We start from the raw sequence: 13,812 nt of genomic DNA, 5'->3' as shown, positions 1-13,812 counted from the left end.
ACTCTCTCTCTCTCTCTAGTCTATAATCTCATGTATATAAATCTGTCTCTCTCCATTAAGTAATCTACTCAATTATCTATTTAGCTACGTCTTATTTCCTAACATCTTCATCAACCATACAAATTGTATGGTATAGTTTAGTGTAGATGCCTAGCTAGCTACTTTACTAGTTAGTTGAAGCTACCTAACTAGCTACTTCACTAATCTTGTATGGTATTGTCTAGCTAGCCAACTACCTATTTAGCTGGCTACTAGCTCATTAGCTAGCTACTTTGGCTACTTCAAATTTAAAGAGCCATCCAAATAGTATGGTAGTGTGGTATAGCTATCTAGCTAGAAAGGTAACTAGCTTGTTGGATTGAATACTTCCAAACCATGAAGATTAAGATGACATACTTTGGTGTAGATAGCTATGTAGCTAGTTAGTTGTTTAAATATGTAGCTGGTTTGGCTGCATTAGATGCGTTATAGATGATTTAGTATATTTGGTATAGCTAGTCATGTGCCTACCTACCTTGCAACTAGCGAGAGAGCTAATTAGCCTACTCTAGAAGCCATTTAAAATTTGTCTTCGATAATACTAAATGATTTAAATCAGAGACACCAATGCTGCTTGTTTTCATTCATTATAGATCAAATAGCTTTCTTCATGAGCTACAAATTGTTAGAAGCTATCTGTTTTTCATACATATTGCACAATTTATCCCAAGAGACTCACTATGACTCATAATCCCCGAAATGTGAGTGTACTGTTGCTCTTGGATCGAGAAACTAGAAGATATGAGAAAGAGGATGAAGCGAACACTCTTAATCCTTTTTTTAAACCTACACGTATAAATATTTAACACATAACAAGGAATATCAGTCACTTTTAACGATGAGAAGACCGGTTGATGGCTTTTTTGCATCTTAATCTATATCCGATAACGATAACGATCCACCGAAGATGATGAGTAAGGTAACAAACTAGTATTATACTCAATAACGTCATGTGTAAACTTATCAGGCACGACGCAGTTTTATTGTTAATTGTTTAGTGTGAGAAAAGTGGTTTCATAGTTGGTAATAGCAATAGCAATAGCAATGTACATAAAGACCACGGTGGGAAGGGTGGATATATACTTTATTGTTGGTGTTAGCATTCTATCACAGGCTGTGGGGAAGCTTATTTTAAGGAACGGTCAGCAGTCGATAAAAAGAGTCGGGGTGAGTGTGGGTTTTTTTATATATTTTTGGGGGTGAGTTTAACAGTAGCGATAGCAGTAACAGTGGCGTTGGACGTGGTGGATGTGGCAGGCTCCAGCGGCAGCGTGTTCCACCACCTGGCACTGGTAGGCGCAGCTTCGCCTCTTCACGCACGGCCCACTAAACGTCTTGCTCTGGTATCCGCACAGCCCCTCCGGCATCACGTTCACCACCCCGTCCTCCAGCTCCCCCTCCTCCTCCTCATACACCATCTCGCCTGCTGCAACTTTCTCCATCGCTGCACCTGCACAACATCACCATAATATACATACGCATAACGTCAGCATCATTGCCTACTTCACATGCATATCCCTTACGCTGCATATTGCACATTACCAGCTTCCAGCTCACGGGCGCTTGCCATCACGCCGGCCACCATCAGCACAAGCACTACCAGCAGAGTTGCTGCCATGATGCGTGCCATTACGCCAAATCTCTCTCTCTCTCTCTCTCTCTGTCTCTCTCTGGGTCTCTATGCGCGTAGAATTAGATGCTCTAGTTACGGCCATCGTCGCCTTCTTATAATAGTTGCTTAATGCCACTCTAAAAGGGCGCACTGCCGCGCCAAAAGGATAAACGCAGCTGTTCCATGCTTTTCCGAGGCTTCTACTTTTGGTGAGTGCTCCTCAACAGTGTCGTGTCGTGGCCCCCCGCATGGGTTCTCTTGAGTGCTTATCACCGACAAGAGTGCTGCCTTTCTTCTCTTGTATTGTGCTGCATGCACATGGCTTCCACTCTCACACCCCACATTCACATTCACATGTTCCGTTAAACTTCGTGGTTTTAAAGTTTAAACCATGGAAACGTCCTTCTTAGGGACTACACACACCTGAAACTTTGCTCCCTGACACGTGGTGCCTAATCTATATGGCGGGCATACATAGGTGGCATCACTACTTTACAAGCTACCATTCACACTAGGGCCTCAGGGTGTCATAGTGACCCATGGAAGACATAGGAGAGAGGGGCAAGAGCAACGGTAAGGACAAAGAACAAGCACAAGGTGGCAATGCTGCTAGTAGATCTACACAATTTCGAATAATGAAAGGTCATTCAATATGAATGTTATTCGTCATTGAATGTGCAACCTGAGGTATGCAATAGATGCAGATCTCTCTCTCTCTCTCTCTCTCTCTCTCTCTCTCTCTCTCTCTCTCTCTCTCTCTCTCTCTCGTCGTGCATTCTGAGAGATAAATGTCACCTTGGCACACTTTGGAGCGCATTTTGTTGAAACTTGATTAGGCCCCACACCATCATTGTTAGCCAGCTGCACATGTGAGGAAAAAGAGGGGGAGATGTGGAGTTGCAGATGGGATGCCGGACTGCAGATAGGGACTACAAATAGAGGGGATGGAGGAAGCAGGAGCAAATACCAAAGGAGGGCTATCGAAGGGGAAGGAGACAAGTATGTGTGAAAGCTGGAGGTTCTAGGGGTTCACTTACAATATATATGACTATCACATGAGAGCAAAAAAAGGGTATTATACTACCTTAAAACTTACAAAAAGGGTTCATTATATTCCTTGAAAAATTCACAGACAACTTGAATGCATAGTAGATTCGAACAAGATGGACCCCCTGAGGGTGGAGGGTTGCAATGGAGAGATGGGTGCAAGGATGTGCTCTGTGTTGTGTGCACTTGCCATGGCATACAAGGGTCCAATCACGCACAATGTCAATTGGTAAGGGTTTCATTCTTTAAAGTAGAACAATATAAATGAGAAGAATTTTGTTAGTATAGAGCTAGTAGTAGTAGTAGTACTAACTATGTGCTAGTAGCTGTTGTGGAGCTCTCCTATTTTCTTTTAGCCATTAACCTCTTTGCTTGAACCTTGCAATGGTGCCAAATTTGGACAACCTATAAGATTTGGCATTGTTGAGGCTCCGAGCACAACTAGGACTCAATATAGTGTCTTAAATGGAAATGCGCATAAATGAATGCCCCAGACGCTCCTTTCTTGCCTCACTAGTTCTCATTGGTCTCCTACCTCTCAAGTAGAAAGCCGTATCTTAGTGTTTACGAGCACCCCCCATAGGTGGCTAAAACTTATAGGTATGAAGAGGGGTGCTCTCTAAAATTTAAAGTCACGTTGCTAGGACTAGTATAAGCCCATGGAGCAAGGTGAGTCCCGCAACCCTCCCATTGTCTCGAAAAGTTTTTGGGCTGTTTAAGACTGCTTACGCACTAATATTTGGATTCCCTTCATTTTTTGGGATGGTCTTAAGAGCCTTTTGACATCACGGTATCAATGCTCCCTTTTTCATGCAGAGCACTGTAGAAGATTGGTTGAAATCAAAGGTTCAAAAGGCAGCCAACCTTAACAACCAATACTATTGTACACCTCGCCTTCTGGCATATCCAATCATTGTATGCCTACTATTGGCCACATCAACATGCAAATCTACTACCTAAGTTTGGGCAGCCACTGTGTAAACAACTTGACTCACACCACCTGTGCAACCAATAAGTCACGAACTATTGCTTGTGAAACACGTGCTTGAGGTTTGTGGGGGTGGTTTGACCACCTTCAACATGGAGGGAAATTGTGTTATGCTAAATCCTTTTTAGCAAAGCATCTACTGAGCAAATAAAAATATTTACTCTTTTTAATTGCGCTTGTCTTAGTCCTATGTGGGTTTGACTCTACTCCAAATCCTTTTAAATTTGGTGTGGGCACTGGGTTTGAATCTGCTCCAAATCCTTTTGAATCCATGGGTTTGCCAAGTGACAACGATTATGGTCATCAACCCATAATTCATAGTCATCCATGCTAGAAAATAGCTATGCCCCTTCAAATCATAATACCGATTTTGTCAGTGCAAGTACATTCCTCAGGGGTCTTTGTACAAGTGCTTCATTCACATGATTCAACAGACTACAGAGTTTCATTCTCAATGTGCAATGTCTGAGTTTTTTCCCCTTCCCCTCATCATTTCTAGTCATGAGAGAGGTGCACATCACAAGTTTGCCCCCTTTTTCTCCCCTTCCCTTCCTACTCTTCATTTCCACTCATGAGAGGTGCATAGCACACACCTACACTGCAAAATGAGTAATATCTCTACTGTATGAGTTGTTCCCTAGGGCACAACCAATATGGAAAACTTTAAAGGTCCACTCACTATTTTATAAAGGTTTTACATAGAGTCCTTTAAGTGGTTTAATTTTCTTACCATCTTATTTAAAGTTTAGAGGTGAATTCCAAAATTTGTATGTCCTTTTGCCATCCTATTGCGGCATATTGGTTGTGCACAAAGACAAGAATGTAAGCGAGCAAGAGAGAGCTACATAGTCACAAGGGCCAATCGCATTACCAATGTTGATTACAATGTCAAAGCTAGCTCCACTCTCGGACACTTAGATGTCTATGATCACATTGTAGCCAACTCTCTCAGGAATGGGAAGCTTTATGGTTACCTTGAAGTTTATGAGCCCTCAACTTAAGACCTTACTGACAAGCTCAGTTTGAACTATGGCGCCTGGTAGCACTGTCAACCTAAGCTCTGACCTTTGAACACCTTGCTCATTACATTGATCGTTATGGGCTATCACCTTTAGACACCTTGTTGATTACATTTAGGTTTATGGGTCCTCACCTTTAGACACCTTGGTGATAATCACAGTATTGTGTTACTATCATTCATTAGATGGAGAACGCATCGATGCATAGGGAAAGATTGTATACATGGAGCATGGAAAGCTCCGTTTGGGAAGATCATTGTTGATTTGCGAATTCAAATGTATCTCCTATACGCATTCTCTTGATTGTGCACCTTCCACCTAGCCAAAAAGGGATTGGGACATCTCATCTCTTTTGTTTAAAGATAGGATCTGAATGTAATCTTTGTATAAAGTGGCATTTGGAATGAAGATAGAAATTGCTTCCTCTTTACGTGAATACCATAGAAGTGTGTAGACGCTCATCATTCTTTACTTAAGGGAAGTAATCAAAATCAATGTGTATCCGATACTCAATATTTCAATAAATTAGCTCGAAGGTAGGTCAATGAATACGGAAAACCTGTTTTTTAGGTATGTGATTATGCTGTCAAATTTCTACGATGTCTAGATAAAAAGGCAACATTTAACACACATCCAAGTTACACAATAAATCGCAATTTTCCACAAAATATGTCACTTTTAACACTAGTTTGGTACCACAACTGGACACTCCAATGTCCAATTTAGGTCATTTTAAAAATTCTATTGTACAAGAAAAATCGTTGCAACTGCTTCCAGTTGTGATAATGTCCATGAATATACTTTGTTGCAAAATTAGTGTGAAGTGGTTTTGCAAACCGCAAGATCATGAGACAAACATAAAACTCAAATTCAATTGAAAATTACAAATACCTGTCTTCATAAGTTGACAAGGAATCCAAGAAGAATAGTAAGTCATCTTGCATGTATATAAATGAGGGCTTCTTGTTTGTATGTACATGGTAAACAAAATAAACAAAATCAGTCCACTGTGCAAAATATCCATGTAGACCAGGATGACTAAAAGTGAGGGATATTTTTGTGTCGTTTATTCTCTAGAACAACATTTTAGAAAACAAGGTGAAAGTTCACTATGGCGTATATAAGGCTAAGAGAAGAACTTAATAATAAAAGGGTTTTTTTAAAGATAAGACAAGAAAGTGACACTAATTTTTTAAAACATTTGTTATCATATTAAAATATTATGTTTCTTTAAAAAGGTCTAACAATAAAATATTTAAACTACAATATATTTCAAAAACCTAAAGAATAATGTTTGAAAAACCACTTGGAAGCCTTATAGCAAATTGAGAAATGAAAAAGTGAAAGACAACTAGAAAGATTGTGTGCTCTCTTTAAAGAGAGAGGTACACAAATGTCAACACTTCTCACAAAGACTAGAAGAAATATTCTAAAAAAAAGTGTTTTGCCATGCGACAGTAATCTACAAGCTTTATCCAATGCTCCACAATTACACCAAAAATCCAACGCTTTACTAAGGACTCCTTATGTAACCCAAAAGAATCAAATTAAAGATTTACATGATGTTTTAATTTGTTGCCCATATTCTTGAAAATGGCTCTCACTACTTGGGCCAAAAATGTTTTCTGCTATCATAGGAGGAGACGAGACAGTAATGTTCTCTAAACATTTAAGTGTTCAATTACCAAATTAGTGTTTAAAAAGTACATTTTTATTTTTAGACCTTTTGGAGGCAAAGATAATCTTGATGTCTTCTTCACATGTTTAGCCCCCATTGAAGAAGTTTCAAGAAGTTCTCTCTCTACCTCTCTCTCTCTCTCCTCATAATGTGTGTGTGTGTGTGTGTGTGTGTGTGTGAGAGAGAGAGAGAGAGAGAGAGAGAGAGGGAGGGACAACTTTTTTTTGGAACACACATGTTATGAGACAGAAGGTAAAGCTTATAGGTTGATTTGGCAAAAGAGTAAGTAGCCTTTATTTATTCAATGATTCCCTTAATAGTTAATTGTTACTTTTCTCATTGTCAAGCCATGTATTGTACTTTCCCATTTTTCGGCCAATCGTAAGAGTGGGCAACTACTAGTTAAGATGAATACCATGTTGGAGTTGAACCTTTGGTGGTGGGGGGGGGGGGGGGGGGGGGGGGACGACTCCTCACTATGGATAAATTGTGTATATTGCATGCATTGAAAGACTATTTTAGAACTCTTTATTTGTGAATTTTAATATAGTCTTTTTCGATTCAATTTGTAAAAAAATTCTCTCAATTCCATTTCACGATAATGTGCTAAACTACATGAAAGTTAATAACTCTTTCTGTTGCACTCATGTGATAGTCACATAATCATTAATTGACCCTCTCTCCCCCCTCGCCCAAGAGTTGAACTTTGTTTCTTGTCCTTCCTCTAGTTTAGTCGTGTGTCATGTAGATGCCTAAGGTGACAAAAGATATATGATAACCACGTGTAGTCATGTGATAATCATTCATGGACATGTGATAGTCCTTTAGGGCATGAAAAATAATAAGGGTCACAATTTTCTTATCCAAAGTCACTTGTTAGGGTTCACGCCAACTGGTCAGACATGCATCACACTAATCATACTAACATTATCTATTATTTTGATCATACAAAACAATAAGGAGTAGTGAGGTATTCAAATCCTCACTGAGAGCTTCCCCAGCACATTGTGTCTACTCTTCTTCTCCCTCTCACTCCACATGCATTGTGCACTCTTCAAGTGGTATCAAAGTCGAAGGTTGTAGCACTGCTCCTTTCTCGACTTTCCCTCTTCATGGTGAACTTCGCATCGACAACAAATTGAAGCTCGGTTCTTCGATGGTTATAGAGGCATTTTGAGCTCAATACATAGAGTTCACGCATCAAGGTGGCAAGGGGTTGAATTTGACAAGTCACAAGGTGTGAGAGACTGAGCATTCTATGAGTTCAAAGAGAGAGAGAGAGAGAGAGAGAGAGAGAGAGAGAGAGAGAGGGCAAATTAACAAAGCAAGTCACTATTTTTCTCATAAAATGATCCACAAAACTCAAATTCAAAAACCTTTTTTATCAAAATATAGATCTCTTGGAGTTCTATGACTTTGTAGAAGAACTCGTAAGCTAGTTCAAAGTGCAGGTGTATCAAAAATTAAAAAACAGAGAAACTGTTGGGTTAGAGAGAAAGAGATGGCTTCATCTCAACTTCAACATTGAAGGCCTCGAGGACACACACACACACACTGGAGCAATGAGAAAGAGATAGAGAATGTGGTTGTGTGTGTAGTACAAGATACACACACACTCCAATTTCTAAAATCAACTTCAGCTTTGGTGACATCGACTACAGGTTTTCACATGCTCTCTGGCAATGTAGAAAGCGACATAGGGAGGCAGGCTATAGATTTCCATTAGCATCAATTCTATGCATTTTTGAGAGAAAAAATGTTTTTCCTTATGTGTTCTTGGCATTGACGTATGTTCTATATGGTATTGCTCATGCATAGCCATTTACGGCTTCTCAAAGACATAGTTTTTACATGCATGGGGATAGTCGCAGGTTCTCTGGACATAGTAAATCTACGAGCATCTTTGGTAGTAACAACCATTATAGTTCTAGTGGGAGTTTTGGATGCATATGATTTACGTGTGACTAGAACTTGAGAGTACTTGTGCTTTGTTGAGAGAGTTTTACACCATGTAGGGAGCTGGCTCTATAATTTTGCTTGCATGATCATTGGTGCATGTTTGAGCACGTGTCTTGGTTTAGCAATGACGGTTTCATGTTTTGGATATATGTTATTTTGTGGATACTTCCATTGTACATCGTTTTGGAGCGAATTCTCGCTTATTTTGGCAATCCCGATAGTTTTTGAAACTTAGTCCAAAAGAGCCTCTTCTGAGACTATGCCTAGTTGTGTTTGCATAACCTTTTGTGAGAGTCATTGCGTGAGGTTTTTTGAAGCCGAGCACTGGGGGTCATGTTACCTTGTGTGAGGTGGATTAGGTTGTTGGAGATCCCCATTTGTGCCTTGCCATATGATATGTATAGATGGATATAAGTGCACTGACGTCAAGTTCGTAGTCGTTTGACAGTTTCTTTCAGTAGTATATGTTAGTTTATGCCTTTTTAGCACTCTTGATACTTAATGTGTTGATTTTGTCTTGATTTGGGTTGAGATTTTGCTCCCCATAGTACAGAGGAGACTTTGTCGAATTTTTTCCTTTAAGTCCTCTTGTTTGCCTGTAGCACTATTTTGCATTGACATTGTAGTGGTTTGTACTGCAAAATTTCTACTTGAGTTTTTTATCTCTGAACAAAGGAGACTCTGTCAAAATTTTCACAAAAATTTTGCCATAAATTTCTAGTCTCACTCTCTTGCACTTGCTCTTGTCAGTCAAAGCTGGAACTTCTAAGAAAGAAGAGTATTATATCAAGAAGTTTGATGGCACAAACTTCATGATATGGAAGCAGTGTATGCTTGATGTCTTGGTTGATAAGGGCCTTGCAATTCCATTGAAAGAGTTTCAAGAGGGTGTTCACACTGATGATCAGTGGGAGGAGCTTGATGCTCGTGCTATGGAGACCATTCTTTTGAGTCCATTTTCTTTTCAATTATGGACAAGACTATTGTAAAGGAATTGTGGGAGTCTTTATGCTCATCTTGGGATGGCAAGAGTGCTTTTAAAAAAAAAATCTAAAAAAAAACCTCATGTGTTTGAATATGGAAGAAGGTAGAAGTGTCAGTTCACAATTATACTTGTTTATGCAAGTTACGTCAAAGGGGCTTAATTTTGATGATGAAATGCAAGCCATTTTTTTTGCTATGCTCTTTGCCTACATCATGGGATACGTTTAACACTGCCATCAGTAACTTGTTTTCACTGATGTTACTAGTGCTTGCTCACAAAAGAGATTCAACATCAGTCTCTTGAAACTAGTAGGCATGGTGAATCATATATGGCAATGGAAGTAGCCAAAAAAACAATCAAAGGTAGAGAGGTCATAGTCATAGTCACGATCATACTTAGGGTCAAAAGAATTCATGTAGTAAGAGACGTGGACATGACACAAGGAACGTTGAATGCTACCATTGTCACAAGAAAGGACTCGTGAAAAAAGATTGCCGTAATCTGCTTGTTGCAAAGAGAGCACGGTAAAGCCATTGTTGTAAGTTCTGCACCTCCTAAGAATAGTGTGAAGATATCTAGGAGCTCAATGTTGTTGAGTCCCCACATGATATTTTTTTTGATGTGCCACAGCCGTTAGATGTACTAGTCTTCAAGTTTTCATCTTACTCCTCACACAAGGAGTGGTTCTCCAGTTATGCTTCTACACATGGTTCATTTAACGTGGGTGATTCTCATCAACTCGAGATATGTAGCAGTGGAGATGTGAAGTTGCATATGTGCAACGGTATTGAGTTCATGCTTCTGAGGTGTCACACATGTGCCAAAGCTAACTAAAAGCTTGGTTTTAGTAGGACAACTTGATGCTCTTGGATACACTACAGTGTTTAGCAATGTCTACTAGATCATAAAAAAAGGTAATTTGGTCATGCTCAAAGGCCAAAAGTCTAGCTCAATATATTCCTTGTATGTCTCTTCTATGAAAGAGAATTATGAGTTTTACCAAACACCGAGCGAACATTTTCAAGCAAAAAAAAAGACCGAGTGATCCATACACCTAATCAAGGAAAAGACTGACTAAAAAACGTGATTTGTCCACTTGTTTACAAAAGGAAGATGATGTATATAACATGGTTTTAATTTATGCTCATATTGCCATTGAAGAGATGTTACGAGATTATGACATGAAACCCAATCATCAGGCTTGAGTCTTGTCATAGCTTGAGAAAAATTTTGCGAGCACAACAAAACTCAAGCGAATATATATGGTCATGTTGTTATAAGATTGCCATAGAACCATAAAAGCTACATCAAACCAAAAAATGCCATAACCTTTTAGGGCACCTCACATGAGGATCACATCTTAACCACACAAGCAAAATATACATACTACCTTTGAAAAAATTGGTTAGAGGCCCCTCTGTGCATAGCACAAGATCTCAAAAATTACCATAACCATTAGGGCACCTCACATGAATATTTCAAATTCTAGCCAAATCCATCCATAAAATACCTACTACTCATTCACAACCCAAATATATGCATATCCACTTAGATGAAAACATTGGTATCTTGCATCAGAGAAATGTTTGGCTCTAAGTCACACCATTCATTGCCAAGTAGCACATGATCCCTCCCCAGTTAGCTTCTTCTTCTTCATAATTAGCCATGGCTACAGGAGAGCATCTCAAGACCCATAAGCCTTGGATAGAAGTAAACTCTAACAAAAGCAAGGAACAGTAGGAAGGAGCCCACCAAAAGGGTGATTATAAACTCTAGGAGAAGTAACGCTTATAATCGCTCACCTAACAAGCGCTTAAAAGCGTTCAAAAAAGATACGCTAATTGTCTCCAAGGGTAGAACCCCAAGAATATATACTACATCCACAAACCTCAAGCGAGCCTCAAGCTTGGTGTTATTGTGGTTGGACCCACCTGAAAAAGGCTTACTGGTAGCTAGAGTCCTTCACATGCTTTTTTACGACCTCTACAAGCCCTAAGACAACTACTTGAGACTGTTTGCAATGCCTCCTAGAAGCACCTAACCTCCTCTCTCTCGCCATTTGTAGAAGGTAATTTTGAAAATATCATTTTCTTAGACAGCTTGATCCACCAAAAAACGTGGTAAGTCCTTATACATTTGTCAATATGTCATATAAGCATTCAAGATTGTACAGTAGGAGGCTTAGGGTGGTGCTATGGTAGGGAGGGTGTAGAAGTAGGTCCTACTGGTAGGGGCGGTGGGATTTGCTAGGTATGGTCATTTGGAGGAGGGTGTATGAGTAGGTCCTACTTAATGTAGAGGCAACATGAGTTGCTAGGCGTGGTCATGAGGGGTGTACGAGTAGCTCGGGGGATTCACTGTGTGTGAAACTACCATATCACGTGCGTTCAAGACATGTTTGTAAAACCACTTATCTGTGAATTTTTTAAGGAATATAATATACCCTTTTCTCTTAAAATCTGTAAGTTTTTTTCAAATTTGAAAAAATAAGGCCCTTTTGTATATATTTTTTTGTAAGTTTCAAGAACTTTAAATACCCTTCTGTTGAACTCACGTGATAGGTTACATTTCTATTAGGTGACCTCCCCGGGACGAGTAGGTCCTACTAGTAGAGACAACGAGATTTTTTAGGCGTGGTCGTCTGTGGGTTGATTGGCCGAGAAACTTTGTCTTGTCATTCTATGCCCTACCCTTGTCGGCCTCGATTTTTAGACCTTGAAAGAGGTTGCTACTCCCACCTCCCCTTGAGAGGAAAATCGGCAACTAGACCTTGTGCTTCCTCCCCTTGCAGGTCCTTAACTCATGTGGCAAGTAGTGGAGGTCCTTGTGGCAATGAGCGTGATCATAGCTAGGGCTTGGCTCCCCTTGGTTAGCATGCTACCGTGTCAGATTCTCAACCTATGTACTTTCTAGTGGTGATGGGATGGTGATCGGCTTATGTCTTCGATCCTTGGCCCTGTGTGCTGATTCTTTTGGTAGTAGGGATTGGCTTTTGGTTGCCTCCATGGATATTGCTACTGTCTGTGTCTTCTGTGTTCCTTGGTTCACATCTTTTGGTGGGCGACTCTCTTATTACCCAGTGTGATGTTTTGATGGTTGGATCTAAGTAAGGTGATTTTTGTTTGGGGTGACAGCGCTCATACAGAGTCACTAGGAGTCTCTTGGTGTCTTTTCTTAGTAGTCTTTATGCTTTTGTTGTGATGTTTGAGTGTGTTGGTCTAATGTAAATGTTTGGTGGGTATTTGTAGCTCATGGTGGACTATCATGTTTTCTTTTTGGTTAATATTTTCTACTCACCCACATAATGTGGGTTTTGCAAAAAAAGAAAAGTGACCATTCTAACGGTTTGATGATGTGACCCATCAAAAGAAGGGTTCCCAACAATTTTTGCACCTTTATAGTCTACACTCCTTAAAGCCATAATTTGGTCTACACTCCTCTGGCATGGAATTCTGCCACACTGTGTCGAGTGTGCTCTCTCTCTTTCTTTCAGTTCAATTGTTGTTGAAGTGTAGAGTATTGGCCCCAAACCTTGGCCCCCCTTTCGGTATTTCTTTATATTACTTAAACTTAGTACAATGCCGGTACTCGCGCTCTACACCTTCACCCGAAAGAGTGCCAGAGAATTGAGCCCTCTGCACATATTTAAAGGTCCTTGGCCTTGAAAAGCATTCAAACTCAAAAGCATCTCGCCCCAAAAGCACTAGCGCACAAAAAGCTACCAGCGCGTTTTGAGAAAATCCGTACAACCTGTCATCAGCGCAAAATCCGGGACTGTCCATACAGTCTGCCCATCATAGTCAGTGGGAAATCCGGAAATCCGTACTGCTGCCATGTCATCACAGTCAGCGTGAATTCCGGGAATCCATACAACTGCGACATCATTAGTTCTCCGCGTGTGTGTGTGGGCTTGCTTTAATTTAATGCCTTTATGTCACTTGGGCCCCATCGGATAGGGTCCCATAAATTGGTGAGAACTCTAAGTAGGCCACTTGGCAAGACTTTGTCTATTGGTAAAACTTCTTCTGCAATATGTCTCTCATTTGGTCCAGTGATCAGCAAATCATTGACATAAAGAACCACAATGAGAAGTACATCACCCTCACGCTTCACATACAATGTGCTTTCTGTTGGACTATTACGAAAGCCTCGTTTAACCAAATGATTGTCAACTTTCTCATACCAAGCATGAGGAGATTGCTTCAACCCATACAAAGCCTTCTTACATCTGCACACTTTGTCCTCTTGTCCTTTTATGACAAAACCATGAGGCTATGTTACATATACTTCCTCAAATATGTCACCATTCAAGAAAGCAGTAACAATGTCTGATTGATGTACATCCCAACCAAAATGAGCTACCAATGCACATAGAAAACACCCAGTAGTCATACGACAAGTGGGAGCAAAAGTCTCTTCATAATCTATGCCTTTTTGATGTGCATAACCCTTTGGAACAAGTCAAGCCTTATGGCAATCGATCTC

The 13,812-nt window shown here is 40.1% G+C and overlaps 1 protein-coding gene across 1 annotated transcript; it reads right to left on the bottom strand.

The window, feature by feature from the left end:
* Positions 1 to 1,017: 1,017 nt before the first annotated feature.
* Positions 1,018 to 1,744, bottom strand: LCR73 (low-molecular-weight cysteine-rich 73). Its single transcript, XM_086513204.1, has 2 exons — positions 1,582 to 1,744; positions 1,018 to 1,489 (listed from the first exon to the last, which is right to left on the bottom strand). Exons 1-2 carry the CDS (start codon positions 1,667 to 1,669, stop codon positions 1,245 to 1,247), a joined length of 333 nt encoding a protein of 110 aa, XP_086369330.1. The 5' UTR covers positions 1,670 to 1,744; the 3' UTR covers positions 1,018 to 1,244.
* Positions 1,745 to 13,812: the final 12,068 nt, after the last annotated feature.

This window comes from Adiantum capillus-veneris, chromosome 5 (genome assembly GCF_014529385.1).
Source record: "Adiantum capillus-veneris isolate H3 chromosome 5, ASM1452938v2, whole genome shotgun sequence".
NCBI lineage: Eukaryota > Viridiplantae > Streptophyta > Polypodiopsida > Polypodiales > Pteridaceae > Adiantum > Adiantum capillus-veneris.
This window is presented reverse-complemented; position numbering and strand designations above follow the sequence as displayed.

What these genes read in the sequence shown, in the direction of transcription:
- LCR73 (XM_086513204.1), bottom strand. Translation starts at nt 1,669, where the DNA reads ATGGCACGCATCATGGCAGCAACTCTGCTGGTAGTGCTTGTGCTGATG. An exon ending in CGCCCGTGAGCTGGAAGCTG is followed by an intron (nt 1,490 to 1,581) that starts GTAATGTGCAAT and finishes GATGTTGTGCAG; the next exon opens with GTGCAGCGATGGAGAAAGTT.